Genomic DNA, 24,334 nt, shown 5'->3' with positions numbered 1-24,334 from the left:
ACGGCCTACCCGCCCCCCCCACCGAGCCAGCTCCTGCAATCGCTGCAGCGATGCCGTGACGTCACGGTCCTCGCAGCCAATCCGAGGGCCGCGCGGGGGGGGGACATGGACCTCACGCGCATCCGTCGCCCTGGAGGAAGGGCCGCCGCCGCGCCTGCGCAGTCTCTGCCGCCGGCTCGCGGCGCGTGGACCGTGCTCTGCGTCGCGCGCGTCCGAACGGCTACAGGTTCCGGCGGCAGCGCGTGGAGCTCGCGAGCCATGTCGTGGCTCTTCGGCATCAAGGGCCCCAAGGGCGAAGGCGCGGGGCCGCCGCTTCCGCTGCCGCCCGTGCAGCCCGGGGCCGAGGGCGGCGGGGACCGCGGCGCGGGGGACCGGACTGGGCCCAAGGACAAATGGAGCAACTTCGACCCGACGGGCCTGGAGCGCGCGGCCAAGGCGGCACGCGAGCTGGAGCACTCACGTGAGTGCGGGGGTTGGGCGCGGGGAGGGCGGCCGGGCGGCGGGCTCGGGGGCACGGTGGCCCTTAGTGGTCTGAGGGATCGAGCGGCGAGTGACCGTCGGGGGGAAACCGGTCTCCAGCGGTAAGCCAGCCGGAGCCACCCTGCGTGCAGGGAGGTTCGGGATCCCCTGATCCTCTGGCATCTTCCCAGTTGCCACGCGTCCTTCAAGTGGGGAAACCGGTGCCGAGGGGACTCAGAGGGTACAGGCAGCAGCTGGCAGGGCTGCACCCTGGTCTTCAGTTACCGCCTCTTGCCGTCTCCACGTGGAACGGCCAAGGGTGGCCTGGTAGGGGATCCGTCCGTGGTGGTTGCTTGGCAGTTTTCCGCTTAAGAAGGGAAACGTGTTTGAGGGGCGTTGGTCTTAAGGGAAATAAAGCAGATTTGCATTTATCATTGGAAAAAGGTAGCGTTCAGGTAGGCGAGGTCTATAAAGCAACAGATCAAGCAGCCCTGGGCCAGTTGATGACCTTCCTGACCCAGGCCCTCAAGACAGCAGCGGTGAGTGTACCTTCACTTAGCCCATGGGTTTTTTCATAACCTTCTTTTTTCTTGTGGCTTTAACAGTTTGTGTCAAAATCAAGATTAAGGGTCTGGAATATAGCACATGCTGAGTAGGTAATAGCTGGAAGAATACAGTAGCTCTTAAACTTTTAAGCAGAGGTGCTCTATTCTCAAAGAAGACTTTATGGAGCAGTCTTGTTGTGAGCAGAGGTGAGCACAGTCTTCCTGTCTGAGGAGGGGGTGGCCTGGCACTTTGTGGCTCAGTCCCCGCCTTCCCGCTGGGGCCACGAGAACATCCTGGGCAAAGGTCTCCAGCCTTTCTGGTTCTCAGATCCTGGGAGGGACATTCAAAACAGAACAGCCTGTTTCCTTAGGCCTAGCTGGAACACGCCCCTCTTCAGAGTGGGTGTTAAGTATATTAGATGTATTAGGTTTGCAAGATAATTTCAGTTATCACTTGATGACTGAAGAGAAGCTTGCAGAGGAGCTTGAGAGACAACGGTTGGGCTTCAAGAAACCTCAGATGATGACAGACTTCTGACACGAGACCTAATACTTTAGGTTTGTTGGGGGGGTTGGCCCATTCACCGTGCCCAGAATTTCAAAGTTTGCCTCCTTTTGAAATGTGAAGGCCGACTCTTGGCCTCTGAAACCCACACAGTTGTACGTACAGGCTGGTGTGAATAGCCTTGGTGTGTCTGAGGGTAGCAGCGACTTCCTGTCTGCTCCTGCCTGTGAATTGCTCCCAGGTCTCCTGCACTGGCTGCCCCAGAGCTCTTGCCCCAGGACATTCTCCACCTGGGTCCCCAGAGCCTTGGCCTCTGCTCCCCCATTTCCCCAGCAAGCAGCATCTCCTGCAGAGTCCCTAGCTACCACCACCTAGAGGCATGGTCCACCCCACTGGCGTCCACATCCAGTGATACTGTCTCAAGTGTGGACTCTACTTCATTTCTGTTCCTGCCATCCTTCCTGGCTTTTCTGCTGGCCGATGGGGGAGGTTTCACCCTGGGCTGCCGCCCCTTCTGTCCCCATACCCTCCTTCCCAGGGTGCCTGAGCCCCTTCTGTCCTTAGCCCCTCTGCAGGCCTGTTGTCTGGAGATGCTCCCAGTTCACAGCCAGAGTGCCTGCCCTGGTTGGCCTGTACCCGCTCTTGTTCACCTCACTGCTCTCTCCACGCAAACCAGAGACGTCCCCAGCTGCTTCTTACAGCCTGACCACTGTCTGTGTCCTTCGGGGCCCAGCCTGATGCTACCCAGTTCCCCAGGTTTCCCAGGCCCTCCTTGGACGCCAGAGCAGCACATTGGCCTTGAGCTGTGTGCTCCACGCAAGTACAGGGTGCCTGCCTGTGGTGGGTGCAGTTAACGTGGCGGCTCGCACATCTCGGTGTAGGACGACTTCGAGGTGACAGTCATCGTCGTCAGCACTGAGGTCGTAGCTTGTGATCGGGGGGCTCGCGGGTTCCTGTGCTGAGCGATTTCCGTGCTTTCTCCACCTCACTCCACGGGTCGGGGGAGGGAGCGCCCTGCTCCATTGGCAGGCAAGGTGCTCGGAGCAGTCAGCCTACCTGTCAAAGGTCACGGCGCGAGTAAGCAGGCCAGCTGCAGGTCCTCCCCATACTCTGAAGCCAAACCACGAGCCCCAGCCTACCTCAGCCCTAGAGCTTCCACCACGTGCCAAACACGTGCTTGGAGCCAGCGAACCCCAGGGATTACGCTGTAGTCAGTGATGCAGGTGCTGCAGCTTGGGGTCCTGGGGTCTGCTGCTTACCTTGAAGGCCTCAAAAAATAAGACAGATTGTGGTGGGGGGGGAGAAGGGTGGACGTGTGGGCAGCAACCTGGGAGCGTGGTAGCATCAGGGAGGTGGGCTCATGGGGTCCCAACCTTCTCTCCGTGCTTTTATGTGTTAGAAAGTTTTTGTAGTGAAGCGTGGCGCACAGGAGAACTCTGTCATCGCGGATCTATTAGAGAGGCCCGACGTGCAGGCGTTTTCAGCAAGGAGAGCACCGGATACCCACATATTTCCACATGTGAATTCCGCTGATGAAGAAAATACACCTGGAAGTTGTCAATCACACACATACGTGTTTCTAACATGTGGCCTGTGAAGAGCTGTCAGCCTATGTGCATCGGCTTCTTTCTGGGTTTTGGGTTTTTTTTTTTAACATTTATTTATTTGGCTGCACCAGGTCTTAGTTGCGGCATGCGAACTCGTAGTTGTGACATGTACGATCTAGTTCCCTGACCAGGGACCTAGACCCCTGCACTGGGAGCACAGAGTCTTAGCCACTGGACCACCAGGGAAGTCTTTTCCTTCTGGTTTAATCCTTGTTTGCCCCTTACGTTCTTACCTGCCTGTGCTTGCCTGTCTGTGAATCAGTAACAGGTATCAGAGGCCCAGGAAAAATGTTCGCACTGGAAAATTAAAGGACGTTCTAGCCACAGGCTTGCTTTTTGTTTAATGGGGAAATGACCACCATGTTGACCCTCCTGCTGTCAACAGGCGGGCAGGGGACAGCCTCTCTGATGGAACCCTTTGGAGTGTGACAGTCCCCTGGGGGCAGACCGCGCACACACGCTTTCCGCTGGGGATGGAGCATACACAGGTGGCCCTTGGAGGGAGGGGTGGCTGAGCAGGTCCGACCAGGGTGGCCACGCGTGCGCTCAGGTCGAGGTGGGCTGTGGTGTCCCTGAGCAGCCCCTGGCACTTGTGAACACTCGCCCGGTGTCCTGATGCCCACACACCTGCCCCCGCTGCAGGACACGCCAAGGAGGCGCTGAGTCTGGCACAGATGCAGGAGCAGACGCTTCAGCTGGAACATCAGGCCAAGCTCAAGGTGAGTGTGGGTGTGGTGCTGGCAGAGGTGGGCTGCAGCCCCGAGGCTGAGGGGCCCCCGGACAGACAGAACATGGGCGGTGGGTGCAGCTCCTCCCTCTAGGATTTGAGGGAAGCGGGGATCAAAGACAGGTGTGTGGCCTGAGTTTTGTACAGAACTATCTGGAAGGGCAGATGTGGGTGAGGAGTCTGGTCTCCCCGAGGGGGGACTCCTGCCGTCACTCTGAGCACGTAGTGAGCCAGCATAGGAAAGGCACAGGCTCTACCCTCCACCACGGGCTGTTGTAAAGCGAATCAGAAAGCAGGCACGTGGCATAAGCGCAGCGGAAACGGTGTAGGGGGCTGGGGGAGTGACAGGCGCCCCAGGAGACCGTCTGGCTGCTTTGGGGCCTGGCCCTGTCCGTTTTCCTGGCTTCTCTCTGCTTGTGGGTCTGGGTCCTCCTGGGCCTAGGTGAGGCTACAGCTGAGCACCCACAGGCCTGTGGGGTGCAGACCAGGCTGCATCCCTGCCCAGGCGCTGCACAGGCTGTCCGGCTCCTTGGAGCCCACGCAGGGGAGGGGCATCGGGGCGGGAGGCCTGGCCAGGTCCTGGGCTCAGGGCGGCTGGTGTGTCGCGCAGGAGTATGAGGCCGCCGTGGAGCAGCTGAAGGGCGAGCAGGTCCGGGTGCAGGCCGAGGAGCGGAGGAAGACCCTGAGTGAGGAGACGCGGCAGCACCAGGCCGTAAGGCGGCGGGGGTGGGGCATGCGGGGCGCTCCTTGGGCCCCGCGCCCGCCGAGTCCCACCCTGGACCATGGCTTCTGTGCCCGGGCCGTGTGCACACCACCCTTTCCCTCCCTAGAGGGCCCAGTACCAGGATAAGCTGTCCCGGCAGCGCTATGAGGACCAGCTGAAGCAGCAGGTGAACTCTGCCCAGCCGCCTGTCTTCCCTGAGGGCGTGGGCATCCCTTGGGGCGGGTGGGGGCCAGAGCCTGGGGTCTGCCCGGCAGTAACCACTACTTTGGAGGAGTGGGGATCTGCCCGTACCGCCCCAAGGGTCTCCCGGGTGGGACCCTGACTGACGGGTCTGTGGGGGGCATTCATACGGGTCTGTGGGGGGGCATTCAAACGTCGAGCCTGTTGTGGGCGTTTTAGTTTTTAAATTAAACAGTCCAGCAAAAAACCTGTTTTGTGAGGACAGCTATGGGTCAGGGCTGCTCTGAGGCCGAGCTAGGCTGGGGGCCGCGGCTCCTGCCTCGGGCCATGCAGCCTGCAGGCCTCAAGGCGACCATCCCCTGGGGTCGGAGCCCCTGGGGCGATGGGGACATCTCTGAGGCCAGAGCAGCTAACCTGTTGGTGTGATGTTGACCGTTTCCTAAACTCGAAGCCCTTCCCTCTCCCTTGTGGCTCCTTTTCAGCAACTTCTCAACGAGGAGAACTTACGGAAGCAGGAGGAGTCCGTGCAGAAGCAGGAGGCCCTGCGGCGAGGTAGGGCCCTGGCCTGGGAGCTCACGGGCCAAGGGCCACGGGCCTTGCTTCAGGCCCTGTGCTTCCCAAGCAGCGTGAAGCAGCGAGCGCAGAGACCCTTGGGAGAGGGGGGTGGGGGGGTACCCGGGGGGTACCCTGCGCTTGCGCTTCATCCTGGGTCGGGGGGCCTCGGGCTGAGCGCTGCTCCCCGCTCTCCCTGGGCAGCCACCGTGGAGCGGGAGATGGAGCTTCGGCACAAGAACGAGATGCTGCGGGTGGAGGCCGAGGCGCGTGCCCGGGCCAAGGCTGAGCGCGACAATGCTGACATCACCCGCGAGCAGATCCGCCTGAAGGCTGCTGAGCAGCGCCAGACCATCCTGGAGTCCATCAGGTGAGGCCGTGCCCAGCGGGCATCCTCTCGCCCCTTCCCCTGAGCAGGCACCCCACTACTCCCCTGGCCGGTCCTTCTGCGGTGACCTTTGGGCCTGACCTTGGAGGCTGGGCTAGGCGCACAGGCACAGCCCGATTCCTTCCCAGTCATGCCACTGCTTCCCCTGCAGGACGGCTGGCACCGTGTTTGGTGAAGGATTCCAGGCCTTTGTGACAGACTGGGACAAAGTGACAGCCACGGTAAACAACGCTGCCGTTTTCCTTGCGGTCTGTGTCACGTGTCGGGGTCTCTGCTGGCTGTGAGAGGCGCCTGGCGCTCTGAGCGTTCACAGACCTACGGCTGAGGCGGTCGCTGCCCCCGCGCCCCCCACTGCCACTGGAAAGCCACAAGTGACGCAGCCTTTGTGTTTGGGGCGCTCGGAACAGCTCAGTGTTGGCCCTGGTGGGGCTGGGAGGAGGGTGTGGGAGGGGTGCCAGGCGTCCGTTTTATCTCCACACCAGTGCCTGCCCTTTGGAAAGGTACTGGTGGGGCCCGGATGAGACTCAGGGAGCTGGTGGGGGAGCCCCTCTTTTCTGCCGGGGATGGGGTGGGCGCCACCTGCCTCCCCTGCCCTGTTCCAGGTGGCTGGGCTGACGCTGCTGGCCGTCGGCATCTATTCCGCCAAGAACGCCACGTCGGCCATAGGGCGCTACGTGGAGACGCGGCTGGGGAAGCCGTCCCTGGTGCGGGAGACCTCTCGAATCACGGTGCTGGAGCTGCTGAGGCACCCTGTGCAGGTGACCGCGGGCCTCCTGGGTCCGTGTGGCCTTACGGCCGAGTCGCACACGTGACCCCTTTTCCCCTTTTTACCCAATACTGCCCTGTTCCCCTGCTCCCAGATTTGCATTTGGCTCTCTTTCCTGACGCTATTCCTCTGGCCCTGTGGCGTCAGCACTGGTGGCACCCTCACGCCAGTCTGCTCCGTCCCTCTGTGGGTCTGTGGGCATGACCGTCCCCCTGGGTGGACTGGAGCTTGTATACAAACTTCTGGGGCTCCAGCAAGCCATCTACCCGTAAGATAAGTCGCTGGAAGCAGCCCTGTGTCGGCTGCCTTCCTCGAGGGGAGCCAGGCTTCCTGCCTGGCCTGGGTGCTGTGCACCCACGGGCAGTGCTGTGGGCTGTCGCTAGAGGTCAGTGTCGCCGACAGTCTCCCCTGCCAGCCTTCTCCAGGACAGCTGGTAACGCGTGTTCTGGGGCGGCTGCACCATGGGCGCCGCCGTTGACCCTGATACCCCCCCGCGCCCCGCAGGTCAGCAGGCGGCTCCTCAGTAAGCCTCAGGACGCATTGGAGGGCATCGTCCTCAGCGTAAGTGGGGCTGCCTGTCCCTGGGACCTTCCTGCCCGGGCGGGGCTGCTCAGCCTTCCTGGAGTCCGGTTTACTGGCTGAGCCCCAGCCAGGGAGAGGCGGCCTCTCGCACTGACCCAGGCACTCAGGAGGGATGGACTCAGCGGCAGAGCGTCCCCAAACCTCGTGTCCCCTGGCAGCCCAGCCTGGAGGCTCGTGTGCGGGACATCGCCATTGCCACGAGGAACACCAGGAAGAACAGGAGTGTGTACCGGAACATCCTGATGTATGGGCCACCTGGGACGGGCAAGACACTGTTTGCCAAGGTGAGGGCACAGTAGCTGGGGGTTGTAGAGTCTCACCTACCAGGGAGAGGTGCCGTGGGCACATGGGAGGCGGCCCCTGCCCAGCTCTTCCAGGAAGGGCGTCTCCCCACACGCGGTCTGGTCCCCAGCGACCGGGGCGGTGGGCTGGAGGGCAGACGGAGCAGGCGTTAAAGTGCCTTTCCCACCCAGAAACTCGCGCTGCACTCAGGCATGGACTACGCCATCATGACGGGTGGGGATGTGGCCCCCATGGGGCGGGACGGCGTGACCGCCATGCACAAGGTCTTTGACTGGGCCAACACCAGCCGGCGAGGGTGAGCTGGGTGCCTCCTGGGTGGCCCTGGGGCTCCTGCTGGGAAGGGGGGTTGGTGACTTTCCCCACAGCCTGTCCCCAAGGTCCGGGAGCCTCTTGGTCCCAGAGACTTTGTTTTATTTTATTTTTGGCTGCGTTAGGTCTTCGTTGCTGCGCGTGGGCTTTCTCTAGTTGCGGCGAGTGGGGGCTACTCTTCGTTGTGGTGTGCAGGCTTCTCATTGTGGTGGCTTCTCTTGTTGCGGAGCACGGGCTCTAGGCGCGTGGGCTTCAGTAGTTGTGGCATGTGGGCTCAGTAGTTGCGGTGCACGGCCTCAGTAGTTGTGGCTCGTGGGCTGTAGGGTGCAGGCTCAGTAGTTGTTGCTCACGGGCTCAGTAGTTGTGGCTCACGGTCTCTAGAGCGCAGGCTCGGTAGTTGTGGCGCATGGGCTTAGTTGCTCCTCGGCATGTGGGATCTTCCCAGACCAGGGCTTGAACCTGTGTCCCCTGCATTGGCTGGCAGATTCTTTTCTTTCCTTTTTTCCTTTTTGTTTAAATCTTACTTATTTATGTATTTATTTTTGGTTGCATTGGGTTTGGGTTAGGGTTAGGGTTAGGGTTGCTGCGTGTGGGCTTACTCTAGTTGCAGTGAGCGGGGGCTACTCTTCATTGCGGTGTGCGGGCTTCTCATTGTGGTGGCTTCTCTTGTTGCGGAGCACGGGCTCTAGGTGCGTGGGCTTCAGTAGTTGTGGCACGTGGGCTCAGTAGTTGTGGCTCATGGGCTCTAGAGCACAGGCTCAGTAGTTGTGGCACACGGGCTTAGTTGCTCCGCGGCATGTGGGATCTTCCCGGACCAGGGCCTGAACCCGTGTCCCCTGCATCGGCAGGCGGATTCTTAACCACTGCGCCACCAGGGAGGCCCAGTCCTGGAGACTTTAAACCGTTTAAGACAAGGGGTCACCAGCCTATTTTTAGTTACTTTCTCGTGACACTGGTACTTCACATGCCCCCGTCTGCGGCCAAGGTCTGGGTACCGGTGGGGGCAGTGCAAAGTTTGGGGTTCCCGCGGGGCCGTGCCCTGCCTGCCTCACGTGGCCCTGCCCTTGCAGCCTCCTGCTCTTCGTGGACGAAGCAGATGCCTTTCTCAGGAAGCGAGCGACTGTGAGTTTCTGGAGGCCGCCCTCTGGCCTGGGGAGCGGGCAGGGCGGGTGGGGCGCTGGCGGGGTGGGCGGCCTGGGCCGCCGTGCCTGCACTTCCTGGGAAGGTCACCAGGAACCTGCTCCTCAGCTGAGCTTTCTTCGTCCATTTTATTTGAGAAGGGGAAGTTCAGCGTCTTTGGAGTCAAGCTTCAGCCTTCGAACTTAGATTCATTCTGTCGTGGGCGAGCGGGGGCTGCGCCTTTCTGCGGAGCCTTTCCTTAGCGCCCCCGTGGCTGCTTATAGAACTCCGGCGTGCGGACCTGACGCCGGACTTTTGTCTCTGCAGGAGAAGATCAGCGAGGACCTCAGGGCCACCCTGAACGCGTTCCTGCACCGGACAGGCCAGCACAGCAGCAAGTGAGGAGAGCCCGTGTGCGGGGCCCGTGGCACTGCCTCAGCGCACGTGGCTGCTGTGGGGCGGCCGCCCGAGCAGGCTCACGCCTGACCCACGTGGCCGGACGCAGTGGGACGGCCCGTTGGGCGCCGTGGGGCGTCTGTGGAGCTGCGGAAACAATGTGCTGGGGTCTCTGAGGCAGAGCCGAGGGGCACAGGCTCGTCCACAGGCCACTGCCCTTGGCTCAGGCCCTGGGCATTTCCAGCTGCCCATGAGATGCATTGTCAGGGGCTCACCCCACAGCCAGGGGCCCCAGGTCGCAGGTTGCCCTAGGATTGGGCTGGCCCTTCTGGGCCCCCTAATCCTGCTCCTCCAGGTGGGTGAGGTCCCTCCAGCCCCCTGCCCGCTGGTGGCATCTAGCCCTGCCGGTCAGCCAACGTGGCTACCACGCCAGACTCACTAGCCTTGCCCGCTGCAGCTGCTGCCGGTGGAGACCCTACCCCCACTGAGACCCCCAGGGGCGTGTCGAGTTCCTGCTGAGTTGGCACGTCTGCTTAGCTGAGCCCCAGGCTTCAAGACCCCAGCACTTGGTGTGGGAGGGGCAGGGATCTGTCTCAGACCTGGGTCCCTGGGTCCCCGTCCCTCCTGCACACAGGGAGGCTTCCATGGCTGGGCCACCAGTCGGGGAGAGGCATGAGCTGGGGCAAGACAGGGAGGGATGGGAGGCAGAGGGCAGCGCCGGTGCGGCAGGGTCTCGCGTGTGAGGACGCCGCACGGCGGGTTCTGCTGGCCCCGAGCCCTGAGCTCCCGCCGTGTGCCGGCTGCAGGTTCATGCTGGTCCTGGCCACCAACCAGCCCGAGCAGCTGGACTGGGCCATCAACGACCGCATCGGCGAGATGGTCGGCTTCGAGCTACCGCGGCGAGAGGCGCGGGAGCGCCTGGTGAGGCTGTATTTTGACAAGTATGTTCTTAAACCAGCCACAGAAGGAAAGCAGTAAGTGTCCCCGCCACCACGGCCGCTCCCCGCCCGTGCCCCTGCCCCTGGGTTTCACGTGTGGGGTCATGATCGCCCATCACTGGAGGCCCTGCTGCCCCGTCCCGCCTTTGAAACGCTCAGATCCAGGCCACAGTCAGGCCCTGGCAGTGGCGGGCTGTGCCGGCCCACTTCTGGCCTCGCTGAGCCTCCCTCTGGGGCCCCTCCCCAGCACACGGCGGGGCCCACCAGGCCGGGGGTGCCCTCCCTGCTCGTCCAGGCCCTCTCTCGCTGTTGTCGGGAGCGTTCCAGATAAGCCAGCGCTGGTCTATTTGTAACCCTCTCCGGGGACCAGATCTCAGCCCCACCGACCTGGTTCCTGCCTGGCGCTGCTGAGCCGTCTTCTGTTCTGCGGCGGGCTTTGCCTGCCCCTGCCACCCGTCTGACAGCTGCCCCCAAGCTCTCTTATCTGGGTCTCTTTTTCCTTTTGCCCCTGGCTGGCCCCAGTCCCCCACCTCCCCACCCTGCTCCAGCTCCCGATGGCGCATCCTAGCCCAGCTGCAGCCTGGACACTGCGTGCAGCCTGAGGTTCTGAGCACTTTTTCACAGGAGTCTGAGCGGGCTCTCTTGGGCCTTCAGCCAGGCCTCACTGGGCCTGGCATCCGCCTGCGGGGGCGGGATTAGGAGCTCCGCTGCTGTCTGAGTGCTGGGCGGGGTCCCTGCCCCCAGGCAGGCGGTGGAGCTGGGAACAGGCCCCCGGAGCTCCTCCGTTCTCCCACATCCTGAACGGCCCCATGGCCGCCCCTAAGCCCAGCATGTGCCCCACCCAGGCCCCGTCTTGGGCTCCACGAGGAAGGGACATTTGCCCAGCAGGGTAGGAAGGTGGAACAGCCAGACCTGGCCCCAGCAGTGGACGTTGGGCAGGGGGTAGCTCATTAAAGTGAGGGGGTCGGACATGTCCCGCCTGGGGTTTCCCAGCACAGGCTCCTGCTCTCCGTCTGTGTGGGAGCCTGGGTCCCTCACGGGCCTCTGCTCTGGCCCGGGTCCTGTGGGCGCCCAGGCATCACTTGGGAATTCTTTACCAGGCGCTTGAAGCTGGCCCAGTTTGACTACGGGAAGAAGTGCTCAGAGATCGCACAGCTGACAGAGGGCATGTCGGGCCGGGAGATCTCCCAGCTTGCTGTGGCGTGGCAGGTGAGCTGGGGATGCGCCCCGCAGGCCAGAGCCCGACCGAGCCAGGGACCCTCAGAGTTGTCGAAAGGTGACTGGGCTGGCACCTGCACCTCCCCCCCACCAGGGTGTTTCTGAGTGATTTTCTGCACAGACGTGACATGATGCCCTCCCTTCCCGCCACCACCCTCTGCCCCCCGCAGCAGGGAGGATGGGCCGGGGCCGTCCGTGGCTTCGCGCGTTATGGTCCTTCCCAGTGTCATTCTGGCCCAGGTCAGGCGTGGCCCTCTCAAATCAGCAGCGTGTCCGGTGGTCATCAAGCTCAGGGTCTTAGGAACCTGGGCTTTGTCCCAAGCTGGGGCCCAGGACAGTTGGCACAGCAAACTGCAGACGGGTGGAGGGTCCGGGGGACACTGCCTGGGCCAGGGATGGAGCATGCCCGAGGGCGCAGAATGTGAGGAGCCAGCAGGCGACTGACCTCATAAGGAGTCGGGCGTTGCCTTCCCAGCCCCTAGAGGCAGACTGCTGCTTTCGGGACTGTCTGTGGGGGCGTGAAGGCCTGAGGGGGCGTGAAGGCCTCAGGCGTTCTGGCTTTTTGGATGGGTTTGCTGAGTCCTGAGGGCCTGAGGACAGCTGGACCACGGGAGGTGATTCCATCTTCACCTTGTGGCTCAGGGCACACAGGCCAGAGTGGCTCTTGTCATTCCCAATAGCCAGGCTTTCATCTGAAACATCCCAGCAGTGGTTCCACGGGTGCCCAGGGCAGGGAAGCCCATTGACTCCCGGGAGCCTTGGGTGCAGCCATTCAGAACAAGTTTCCCCATGGTCCTTGCCAGGTGGAGGGTGCTGAGTGGCTCATGTGTGTGGCCACGTGACAACCTGGCCACTGTTAACTTAGCACGAATGCTACGTAGACATCTGCTTGGATTTGAACATCCTTGCCCAGATACACAGGGGGGCTGTATTAGTCAGAATGAACTAGGTCATGCTGCTGTAACGGATAGCCCCAGATTGCAAACTCTGTCCTCATGTGAGTCACAGGGTGCCCTGCTCCAGGCTGGCCTCACTCAGGAACCAGGCCTCACGAGGTTGGCTGTTTCCACGACCAACAGAGTGGCGAACAGGGTGTCTTAGCCTGGGCGGCCGTGACAAAATGCCACAGCCAGGCGCTTGAACAGACATTCATCTCATGGTTCTGGAGGCTGGAGGTCCCAAATCAGGATGCCAGTGAGGGGGGTTCCAATGCGGATCCGCTTCCTGGCTGCCTTCCAGCCGCTTTCTTGCTGTGTGCTTGTGCAGAGCCCTTGAGAGTATCTTCGTACAAGGACGCCAGTCCTGTAGGATCAGGGCCCCACCCTTAGGACCTCGCCCAACCTGAATCGCTTCCTTAGAAGCCCCATCTCCATGTGCAGCCACACTGGGGGTCAGGGCTTCAGCGTGAACTGGGGGGCGACAAAGGCTCAGTCCCAGTGGCGCCCAGTCCCAGTGGTGGGGAGCGCCCTGGCGCACCTCCCCTCCCCCGCCCTGCCCTGCCCTCCCTGCTCGTTGGGGAACCAGGGGACAGGCCTGTGTGTGCCTGCGTGTGGGGAGCTGAGGATAGTGGCCCCCACACGCGCATGTGAGGGTGAGCGTTTGCGTGTGGAGGCCCAGAGCCCGTGGCTGCGCTCCCTGTGTGTCCAGCCCCTGGGCAGCCAGGCCCTGGGCACGTCTGCTAGTCCCCACCCCCACCCCCTGTGAGAGAGGGCCAGAATGCCTTGGGGGTCCCACCGTCTGGGACAGGACATGTCAGTGTGTCCCCTTGGAGTTTCTCCCCTGTGGCCCCAGGTGCACGGGGCTGGGCCACTGTGGTGGCTCCTGCCCACCCTCCTCCCTCCAGGCTGAGCAGCCGGGGACCTGTGCACCTGCTCCCCGAAGCCCACCTGCTGGTGTCGCATGGACCCCGCTGCAGCTGCCACCCCCGTGCGATGGTTTTGTCAGTGCAGGTCCGTGCTTCTCACCCTGCAGCTACCTATCATGGGGACCTACTGTTTTTTTTTTTTAAACATAAAACTCATTATTTTAACTTTTTTTTTTTTTTTTTGCGGTACGCGGGCCTCTCACTGTTGTGGCCTCTCCCGTTGCGGAGCACAGGCTCCGGACGCGCAGGCTCAGCGGCCATGGCGCACTGGCCCTGCCGCTCCGCGGCATGTGGGATCTTCCCGGATCGGGGCACGATCCCGTGTCCCCTGCATCGGCAGGCAGACTCTCAACCACTGCGCCACCAGGGAAGCCCTGGTTTCTGTTTTTTGGTAGTGGCCATCCTGATGGGTGTGAGGTGGTGTCTCGCTGTGCTGTTGACTTGCGCTCCCTGATGATCAGTGATGCTGAGCATCTTGTCGTGAGCCTGTTAGCCATGCGTGTGACTTCCTCTGAGAAAGGTCTGTTCGAGTCCTTTGACCTTTTTTTAACTGGGTTGTTTGAGGTTTTCTTGTTGAATTGTAGGGGTTCTTTATGTATTCTGGATATTAACTTTGTCTCAGATAGTAGTTTGCAAACGTTTTCCTCTTTTCTGCGGGTTGCCTTTTATACTCTGTTGATAGTGTCCTTTGAAGCACAAAAGTTTTTAATTTTGATGAAGTCCAATATTTTTTTTTTTCTTTTGTCAGCTGCTTTTACTGTCATAGCCAACAAGTCATTGCTAAATACAATGTCTGGAAGCTTCTCCCATCTGTTTTTATCTATGAGGTTTATAGTTTGAGGTCTTAGGGTTAGATCTCTGATCCATTTAGAGTTGATTTTTGTATATAGGGTACAACTTTGTTCTTCTGTGTATGAATATCCAGTTTTCCCAGCGCCACTTGTTGAAAAGACTGTCGTTTCCATTCAGTGATCTCAGCATCCTCGTTGGAGGTCACTTGACCATATGTGAGGGTTTATTTCTGGGCTCTTTGTTCTATTCCACTGGCCTGTGTCTGTCTTAGTGCCAGTACCACACTGTCTTGATCACTGTAGCTTTGTAGTAGATTTTAAAACCGGGATATGGGAGACTTCCAACATATTCTTATTGAAGATTGTTCTGGCTGCTTGGGGCCCCGTGAGATTGCATATGAATTTTGGGGTGGATTTTTTGTGTGTTAATTTCTGCAAAAAACATCATTGAAATTTTGATAGGGATTGCATTGAATCTGTAGATTGCGTTGGGTAGTACTGACCTCATAACAACGTTGTCTTCCAATGCACGAACGCAGATATTTTTCTGTGTTTTCATGTCCTTAATTCTAGCAAAATTCAGTGTACAAGGCTTTCACCTTCTTAGGTAAGGTAATTCCTAAGTATTTTATTCTTTTCGATGGTGTTGTAAATAGAATTGTTTTCTTAATTACTTTGCCAATTATTCAGTGTTACTGTGTAGAGACACAAATGATTTTGTGCATTAATTTTGTGTCTAGCAACTTTGCTGAATTTATTACTTCGGATTTACTATATATGATAAGATCATATCACCTGCAGACAGTTAATTTTGCTTCTTCCTTTCCAGTCTGGATGTCTTTTCTTTTTTCTGCCTGATTGATCTGTCTACAATCTCTAGTGCTCTGTTGACTAGAAGTGGTGAAAACGGGCATCCTTGCCTTGATCCTGATCTCAGAGGAAAAGCTTTCAGTCTCTCACCACTGAGACGACGTTTGCTGATGTTTTCTTATCTGGCTTTTATCAGGATGAGGAAATTTCCTCGTATTCCTAGTTTATTGTTTGTTTGGCTGTGCTGCACGGCTTGCGGGATCTTAGTTCCCTGACCAGGGATCATGCCTGGGCCCTCGGCAGTGAAAGCGTGGAGTCCTAACCCCTGGCCTGCCAGGGAATTCCCCCTCATTTATTGTTTTCATCAAGAAAGGGTGTTGATTTTTGCCAAATGTTTTCCTGTATTAATTGAGACAATCAAGTGCTTTTTGTCCTCTTACTTACTCACCTAGGTTGATTTTTGCCTAGGTGAGCCATCCTTGCACTCCAGGGAAGAAGAGCCCGCGTGGTTGCGGTGTATAGTCCTTTCAATACGCTACCGAGTTCGGTTGTTAGGATTTCATTGAGCGTTTTGCATCAGTTTTCACAGAGGGTCTGGTTCTGTGTGGTGTTTTGTCTGGTTTTGGTATCAGGGTGATGCTGACCTCAGAGTGAGTAGGAAGTGTTTCTTCCTCTCCAGTGCTTGGAAGAGTTTGAGAAGGATGGGTGTTAGCTCTCCTTTAAGCTTTTTTCAGTGAATTTTTTTTGTTTTTGAATAATTCCAGGTTCACAGAAAAGTCGCAAGGCTAGCACAGCTCCCTCCACACTGGCCGTCTCACCACATCCCTCAATTCCACCTCAGACGTGATCTCTCCCAGAACCCACCCAAATGCCCATGACATTCAGTCCTCCTGTCTCGGGCTTCTCTGGGCTGTGACAGTTGTCAGGCGTCCCTTGTTTCTGACGATTCCGGCAGTTTTGAGGAGTCCTGTAGGACGTCCCTCGTTGGGTCTGTCTGATGGCTTTCTCATGAGTGGAATGGGATTGTGGGTTTTTGGAGGAAACCAGAGGTGAGGGCCCCTTCTGGTCACATCGTATCAGGGGGCACCAGACATCCACACGACATCACAGGGATGTTGGCCTGGATCCCCTGGTGTCCGTGGTGCCCAGCTGGCTTCTCCGTGGTAAAGTCGCTGCACACCCTCTACCTGCCCCTCCCCATCAGGGACCCCCTCTGGCTGCCACCCCACCTCAGCTGCTTTGCAGAACTCGGGCTCCTCGCAGGAGGCCTCAGGGACGGCCCTTCCCTCTGCAGCTTCAGCCAGGCGCTGAGAACAGCCGTGTGGGGAGCAAAGTGACTGGTCATCTCGGATGGTGGGAACTTGCTCCCTGTGTCCTGCGTGGGCTGAGGCTCCTAGGGACCTAGAGAGAAACAGCTGGACTGGCTTGGGCGCCCTGCTCGGTGGACACTTGAGTGCACATGTCAGAGCCACAGCTGGGTGACAGGAAGCAGCTGGGGCCCGGGGTCACCCAGGAGGCACGCAGCCTGGCCAGAGGAGACCTGCCTTGGCAGCTGAAGTGCTGTGGCCCACGCTGGGGCCCGGTGAGCCGAACTGTGGTCACCCCGCCCACGTGCACGGCCCGGGAACCTGGGCATCGCGGGTGCAGAGCGCTGCCGGCAGCCCGGACCACGGCAGCCTGCGGTTCTGGGAGGACCGTCTGCAGACAGTGGGGCCCCGAGCGCTCTGCGTGGAGGGCAGTTTGGCCCCGGGGGCTCTGCCTCTCCTGGTGTCTGCGTGGCCTGTGGTGGTTCTGTTGGCTGCTCGTTGGCCCTGAGCCCTGCTGTCCACGGGGCAGGGCCCTCCGGTCTGCGGTTGAGGGCTGGGTTGCCCCCTGACAGCGGGCCTCTGGGTTTCTTTTCTTCGAAAGCCACTGAGAAAGCCAGTGGAGCAGCCAGCATTGGCACCAGCCGGGGGCGCGGGCAGGGCCCCGGGTTTTGCAGGGATGGCAGCTGCTCTGGGCTGCAGGGTCGCCTGCGAGCACGTGTGTGCTGCCGCATGTCGGCGTGCGCCTCATGCTGAGCGGCCAGGCCCCTCCTGCAGCTGAGCGCAGGCCCGGGAGAGCAGCCCACGCTTTGCCCCACCTGCCCCTGCCCCAGAGGAGTTGGGTTCTGGGCGGCAAGTGCAGCAAGGATGGGGCTGGCCAGGCTGCCTTGTCCCTGGGTCAGGCCTGGCCTACACGGGTGAGTGGTGACTGGTGGGCCCTGAGGAGCCTCAGGCTGAGGCCCTTCCCCCACGCGGGCAGCCCCTGTGCTGCCCTGCCTCAGTGCTCTCTTCCCCTGCCAGGCCATGGCGTATGCCTCTGAGGATGGGGTCCTCACCGAGGCCATGATGGACGCCCGGGTCCAGGATGCCATCCAGCAGCACAAGCAGAAGATGCAGTGGCTGAAGGCAGAGGGGAGCCGGCCCCTGCTCCCAAGTTCACAGGCCGAGTGAGCCGGGCCTGGACACCTGCAGCACGCTGACCAGGTGCCCCAGCTCCCAGCGGACGTGGTGACACCACACAGCCGCCCCCCTCCCGGCGTGTGTAACCTTCCTCTGGTCAGGCTCAGGGCGGCAGGGCAGCATTAAAGGCCTCTGCTCAGGACCAGCTGCGCGGTGCAGCCTTGAGGTGGGGTTGGTTCCCCTGACCCCGCAGCCGCCCCCAGGACACTCCTGGGAGACATGTCCCTCCAAGCCCGGCCCAGACGGGGAGCAGGCACTGTCCGCCATGCCCGGGGCAGCGGCCAAGCTGGCAGCACAGCGTCCCAGGCAGATGCTGGCTGCTGCAGCAGTGACCAGCAGTAGGGGGCCTGGCCAAGGACCTGACCTTGCCCAGTCCCTCCCAGGGCCAGACCCGAGCCCATGATGAGCAGAGCTGACCTCTGTGTAGCCCAGCTGTCCTCGGGAGGGCAGTGCCCTTGAGGTCTGTGAACCCATAAAGCCGGGTGCCAAGAACCAGCCCAGCGACCCGCGATGGCCAAGGATGTGTGGAGCGGGGGGACTGCCAGCCCACAGAAGGCGAAGTTCTCCCGGATTGGAATTGGGGGTCTTTTTATCCAGAATCTAATAAAAACTGACAGATACGTCTCAGTGTCTGTCTCATGGCTGATGTGCGGATCCCTGGGGCAGAGGCAAAAAGAAGAGGCAGAGGCTGGAGCTTTCTAGAGAATTTACTGACCAGCAGGGGTGGGAGTCACAGTGAGGCGCCCGACCCGGGCTGCCGCCGCGGGGCTCAGAAGCCTTATTGCTGGGCCCGGGCCTCCCCCGGACCCCTGCCCGCGCCCCCACTGCGGGCCGCGGGCGCACACGCCTCATGCACGTGCCCCCGTGTGCAGACGTGGGCGCACCCGGCTCCCGGCCGTGCTCGCCTCCGGCAGAACTGGCTCCGGCTCCGGAAACCAGACGGACGGACGGAGAGACAGACGCGGGCGCACAGGAAGCCGCCGGTTTCCAGCGGCGGACGTGGTCCTGGGCTGGGCGGGCGGTCCCACCCGCGCCCCCGGTGCCGCTGTCCCCGCGCCCCCGCCCCGGCCCCACCCCGACCCCCTTTATAAAAAGAAAAGGAGACAGCACCTTCCGCCGGACGCGCCCGACGGCCGCGGGCGCCCTGGCCCGGGCCGGCCGTCCAGTCCCGTGAGCGTGGGCGCGGTGGCCGGCGGCCCCGCGAGTCCTGCGCGCGGCTCAGAGGTGCCGCGGGCTCGGGTGACCGTTGTGGTAGAGTTTCTGCTTCACATGCACCATGTTCCCGGCCGCCTCCTCGAACGGCCTGTGTGGCCGCCGGCCCAGCTCCCGCAGGCTGCACAGCTTGGGCAGCCAGGTCCACGAGCCGTCTGCGGGGCGGGGGGCGCGGTCAGGGCGTGGGCTGGTGGGCGGGGCCGGGAGTGGGCATGGCGTGGGCGTGGGAGAGGGCGTGGCCCCGGCGCGGACGAGGCTGTCTCCGGGTCCCCGCGCCGCGCACTCACCGTAGCGCCGGCCCGCCCTCCAGGCGCGCACGGCGCAGTGCAGGACGCCGTCCATCCACACCAGGAACCAGCTGATGCAGAAGCCGAGCAGCAGCCCCAGCATGAGGTCGATCTCCTGCTTGGTGACGTTGTCTGTCACGAAGTAGTTCTCGGAGGCGTCCACCACAGACTGGTCCCCGTCGTACGGGATCACGTAGTGGACGTGGTGCCTGGGGGCGGCAGGGCGGGCTGGCACCTGTCCCGCGGGGCGGGCAAGCTGCACCCGTTTGCCTGCAGGGGTCTTTGAAGCAGACCTTGTGGGGTGCTGAGGTCGGGAGGGGCCAGCGCACTCGCCCAGGACCCGGGTCACCAGGTGGGAGGCTGCCCGCAGGATGGGAGTGTGCGAGGTCATAAGTCAGCGTGAAGTCCAGTGGCTGGCCTCCACGCATCACCCTCGTCCCTCTGCCCAGCCCGGGGCTCAGAGGCAACCCTGACACGGTGACAGGAGCACAGCGCAGGTGGAGAAGGCGTACCGGGGCGAGGGCCCAGGCGGGGTGCCCCCGCCCAGTGACAGGGTCACAGCCCGCCCGTGGGCCTGTGCCCAGAGGCCCCCACTGGCTCCTGGGGCACTGCCCCTCTGGCCTCTCCCTCCCACCCTGCAGTCACTCCGCCCTTTCCTCAGCTTCCCCTCCAAGGAAAGCCGTGTGGGATGAGCCCTGCCTTGGGCCTTGGTCTTCCTTTTGCCCCTCTGTCCCTTGCAGGAACCTCCCCTGCCCCAGTTCTCTGTGCTTGAGGCCCGGGGGCACCCCCTTAACCGTGCCCCACACAGATCCCAGGTCCTGGGACAGACCCTGGACCATGGTCTGTCCCCTGCATCCCAGCACCCACTGAGGCCTGGGCCGTTCCCCTCAGCCTCCCCTCCCTTGACAATCCAGGCGGAGGCCACACTGAACCCTCCCCACAAGGCTCCCTCTAGCCTCAGGCCTGCCTGGATCCTCTCTTCCTCCAGGAAGCCCTTTGGGCCCCACGATCCCGGGTTGGGTGGCCCTGCCCAGAGACCAGTACCCAGGGCAACAGACTCTGGGCTCCACGCCCCCCCACCACCGACAGGAGGGCCGGGGAGAAGAAGCTGCAGGACCTGGGTGCCCGAGGCGTGTGGGGTCCGTGCACCCTGAGCCCCCAGTCACCCTGGGGCCCCTCCTTCCCCGAAGTGCAGGAGCCACCTTGGGGTGCGCCTGCCTGGCTCCCCTCCTACCGAGCCCCTCAGCTGGCTTCTCCAACTCTCCACCCCCAGCACGTCCCCGCGGCACCCCACGTCTGCTCTGAGCTCCAGCTGCCTGCATGGCGTCTCCACGTGGGATCTACAGACACCTCAAATTTGCACCTAAAAATAGCTCCTCCCTCCCCAACCTGCTTCTCCCCATCTTCCCTCGGTTACATGTCGACACCTCTGCCTGGTCTCCAGCTGAGATGGGTCCCCGTCCCCCCCTCGCAACTGAACATGAGCCACCCTCCCCGGCCCCCCAGGGACCTCCTCACAAACGGAAACCCCCCAGGACATCCCTGACCCCAGGCCCCTGTTGCCCGTCCATCACCGACATCCCTGTGCCAGTGGGGGCCACACAGTGCTTTCCACCCCGTGGAGACAGCAGCGGGCAGGCCCCATGTTACCCCCCTCCCGCTCCCCTGGGGACTCCTGGAGCCCATCCGGCTCAGCTTGTCCAGAGTAGGTGGGGCCTCAGCCACCACGGCCCCTTGAGCAGGGACCACCACACCTGGGTTAGTTGGAGAGGACTGCCTGACACATGGTGGCGGCCGTAGCCCATGTGGCCACAGCTCGCCAATGGCCCTCATCAGTCATCAATAGGGTGGAGAACCCTTGCTGAGCGCCGGAATGCGTAGCGGCAGAGGACGCCCTTCGTCACCCAGGCCAGGCCCCCAGCAGCTGGTAACACTGAGCGTCGCCGCCATCTCCTGCCCTCCTGCCTTCCCGACCCCGACAGGGAGGGTCTTCCTCGGGACCACGACTTCCTACCCCTGGACAGGGCAGGAAACTTGAAGATGGAGTCACCGAGGAAGCCAGAAACGCCCCTGCAAGTAGGACAAGGCCAGGGCCCCGACTGCCCCGGGGGTGGGGGGTGGGGGGGGACCTCCAGGGGGTCAAAGGTCATGACCTGTGCCCCCATGGCTGTCCTAGCACCTGCCGCTCTTCCCCTGCTCCTTGCCCTCCTCCTTCCTCCAAGTCAGGCAGGCCCCGGGGTGGGGGGGGGGCAGGTGGGGGCTCAGGTCACCCACGTGCACACGTATTTCCGTGATGTGTACATACATGTGTCCTGCCTGGGCCACGCATGTTGCATGTGTCTACCTGAGGTCGGACGCATGTTGTGTATACACGCCGGCCACATGCACAGGACATGGCGTGTATACCATGGACTCGGCCCATGAGCTCCACATGTGTGCATGTGCACGCTCGCCCGGGCACGAGCACGGTGCGTGTCACATGGAGATGCACATGCACTGGGCTTTGCGCACAGCCATCCTCTCTGTGGGCACCGTGGCATATGCACGGGTGTGCACCCACAGACACAGCCTGCTGGCACGCACGCCTCACAGCATTTACACACGTGTCCTCTGTATAAAATTCTCCGTATCGGCATGTAGAAGGCACACAAGTGTGTGTGCGCCTTCTCTGCAAACGGGGTGTACACACAAGCAGAGTCCGTTGTGGCAACGTGTGTACATGGCTCGTACACAGAGGCCTGATATGCCAGACTGTACCCTGCAGACATTCACTGTGCCCACAGGGCGCACGTGGGTGCTGTATATCGCGTTACACACATGTACTGCGCACACACATGCATGTTGTCAATATACAAGAATACTTTGTACACGGAATTTACACAGCCTGTATGCAGTGATGTGTACAAAGCACACATACATGGACACATACACACACGGAAACACTCTACGCCTACAGCAGGCGTGGCTCTCGTGTTGTCTGTGTCTAAGCTGTGCACTCAGGCCTCGCTGTGGCTTGCACTCCATGGGCACTTGTTTTACACAATCCACGTGTACTCTGGACACTACATATGACCCATACACATCCCCGGAGCAAATACACTCTGAAAACACACCCTGTCTGCCCAAAAGGGCCTCAGTGTGAGGTCTTAGGCACACACGTGCAGGTCACACTGCAACAGCCCTGCACGGAAAATGGGCCTCACTAATGTTTAGGGAGCTGAACCCTGGGCCGGTGGCGGGCACACCTCCGGTCTCCGGGAGGGTCTCAGGACCCCCGCTCACACCCCCAGGCTGGGTCGGCCCAGGGAGCGTGGAGCTGACCTCCTGCCGCTCCTTGGCCTTGGGCCGTGTGCACCAGGCAGGAACACGCGGATCTCCGCGAGGGTGTGGCCACCCAGCCAGCACTCCGGATGATTCCTGGCCAACACTCGTGAGGGCCGTTTACACGCCCATCTCCATCTGCCCTGCTGCCCATGTTCTGCTTCGACACCCGGTCTGCACACACAGGCATGTAGCATGCTTAGTGAGGCATGAAACTGTCCTCTCACACACCCCTCGCCCAGTACGTGTGCACACGTCCCTGGAGCAGCAGCACAGGGCAGGGTCAAGAGCACGAGTTCCCTGCCGGCCGCATGGCCCTGGGCAAGTCTGTCTGCTCAGCCTCTGTCCGCCCTCTCGGGGGCCCCAGCGTGCGTGGGGCTGAGGGGCTGCTGCGTGTGCGCACATGTATATGCACAGACGGTACACACATGCGCGTCTCATGAGAAGATGTTTATTTCGTACATGGACATACAAACATGCATGGCCAGGAAGACTCCATCACTACATGTGCACAGAATGGGGGGGGGTCACAAAGTGGGTGTAGGGACCTGGGCTCTCCCCTCTCTCTGTGTGACCTTGAGCAGACTCCACCCCCGGCCTCAGTTCCTCCCGTGCACAGCGAGGGGGTTGGGCCAGATGCCCCTCAAGGTAGGCCCTGCCCACCTTGACCTTCTGCTCTTCCCCCTAGCTGGCTCCCAGGAAATTTCATGGACACAGCTCAGGGCCCAGGGAGGAGGATGGTGTCCTCTGTGGGCATAGCCGTGCGCAGGATCCCTCCCGGGACACCAGGCTGGGCTGCTGCTCTCCTGGTCTCCACGCCCCGGGCCAGGAGGCCCTGGACCCGTTCTGCCCGTCACCCGCGGGCCCTTTCTCTAAAGGCAATTTGGGAGGGGGTCCTACTGCCTCGGGCATGCTCCCCACTCCTGAACACCTCTGTGCCACGGAAGCTGGCCGGTCCTTCCCCCACCCGGCCTGGCGCCAGCCTCAGCAGCCCCCACCGGCCTGGCCCAGCTGGGCCTTGCAGCCCGGCCTGCATGGAGCTCGCTGGAGCCCCAGTGGGCCCCACCTCCACCCCACATGTGTGATCACGCGTGTGCCCCTCTGGGCGCAGACTCACCGGCCACAGTTGCAGTGGCAGACGCGGTCCTCGCCCCGCAGGTGCGGGAGGATGTAGTTGTGGAATCGGTCCAGCAGCGCGTTCATGTCCATCAAGCACGCGATGGCCTGGAAGAGCCCATGACCGGTCAGCGCCGAGGAGCGAGAGGCTGGGCCGGCGCCCCCCGGCGGGGGCCGACGCGCTGGGGATGGGGGAGCGCAGGCCGCCCGGGCCGGTAAACAAGCCGCGGGAGGGGGAGGCGGCGCGCGGGCGCGGAGGCGGGAGCGGGTGCGGGGAGCGGGCGCGCGGGAAGCCCCTCCGCTCACCATCACGATCGACGCCCCCAGAATCATGAAGATCATGGTGTTGGCGCTCATGGACATCGGGCGGGGCCGGGCCGGGCCGGAGCGCCGCCCCCCGGCCCCGGCGCCCCCCCGGCCCCGGCCCGATGCTGAGCCCCCGCCGCCTCTGCAGAGGTCAGCCCGCCGCGCACCCACCGCCGCCGGCCGGGGAGGAGGCGCGGGGCCGGCGCGGGGCAGGGGACGCGGCGCTCCCGGGGTCCTCGGCCGCCCGGCCCGCGCGCTCGCCGCGCCCGCCGCGCTCCGCTCCGCCCTCGGCTCTGCCTCCCGCTCTGCGCGCGGCGCGGCTCCGGCCCCCTCCCCCCGCGGCCTCCCCCGCGCCCGCCTCCCGGGAGGAACCTCGCCGCCCGCGGCCGCTCGCCCCCGCGACGCCGGCCGGACCCCTCCCCGGGGGCCGCAGGGCCCGCTCGCCCCCATCTGGCCAGTGCCGGCCCTGGCTGCCTGCCCAGTGCCCCTGGACCACGGGCCGCGTCCCGTCCCGACCCGCCGAGGCGATCCCGGAGAGGCCCCGGGCTTCCTTCCGCTCTCCTCCTCCCCACTTCTCAGCTGGAGGCCCCTCCTCCCCGCCCGCCCGGGGTCGCCGGGTGAGGGGCTGCGGGCAGACGGGTCAGCACCCAGCCTCCTCCGGCAAGAGGCTGCCTTTAGCGGAGGGGCCGCAGGGTCCCTGCCAGGGAGGTCACTCCGGAGCCATGGCCACATGGCACAAGGATGGGGCCCAACAAAGGCTAAAGGATCCCTTACTGCGGGGGCAGGGCCAGCCTCAGCCCCGGCTCTCCTCAGGGGTGGGCCACGA

At 62.2% G+C, this 24,334-nt stretch overlaps 2 protein-coding genes across 2 annotated transcripts; one reads left to right on the top strand and one right to left on the bottom strand.

Moving 5' to 3' along the window:
- The first annotated feature begins 153 nt into the window (after positions 1 to 153).
- LOC115866143 (ATPase family AAA domain-containing protein 3) lies at positions 154 to 17,890 on the top strand. The gene is made up of 16 exons (XM_030881423.2): positions 154 to 460; positions 3,759 to 3,835; positions 4,454 to 4,555; positions 4,674 to 4,733; positions 5,230 to 5,299; positions 5,504 to 5,669; positions 5,839 to 5,908; positions 6,290 to 6,445; positions 6,958 to 7,014; positions 7,194 to 7,319; positions 7,509 to 7,633; positions 8,718 to 8,769; positions 9,094 to 9,164; positions 9,969 to 10,136; positions 11,201 to 11,309; positions 17,108 to 17,890. The coding sequence occupies exons 1-16, from the start codon at positions 259 to 261 to the stop codon at positions 17,255 to 17,257; spliced, it is 1,761 nt and encodes a 586-aa protein (XP_030737283.1). The 5' UTR covers positions 154 to 258; the 3' UTR covers positions 17,258 to 17,890.
- A 65-nt stretch (positions 17,891 to 17,955) lies between these two features.
- On the bottom strand, positions 17,956 to 23,664 carry TMEM240 (transmembrane protein 240). Its single transcript, XM_030881477.2, has 4 exons — positions 23,509 to 23,664; positions 23,204 to 23,310; positions 18,766 to 18,974; positions 17,956 to 18,633 (listed from the first exon to the last, which is right to left on the bottom strand). Exons 1-4 carry the CDS (start codon positions 23,563 to 23,565, stop codon positions 18,485 to 18,487), a joined length of 522 nt encoding a protein of 173 aa, XP_030737337.1. The 5' UTR covers positions 23,566 to 23,664; the 3' UTR covers positions 17,956 to 18,484.
- Positions 23,665 to 24,334: the final 670 nt, after the last annotated feature.

Source organism: Globicephala melas, chromosome 1 (assembly GCF_963455315.2).
Source record: "Globicephala melas chromosome 1, mGloMel1.2, whole genome shotgun sequence".
In the NCBI taxonomy this organism is placed as follows: Eukaryota; Metazoa; Chordata; class Mammalia; order Artiodactyla; family Delphinidae; genus Globicephala; species Globicephala melas.
Note: the sequence above shows the minus strand (reverse complement) of the source record. Positions and strands in the feature narration are given on the sequence as shown.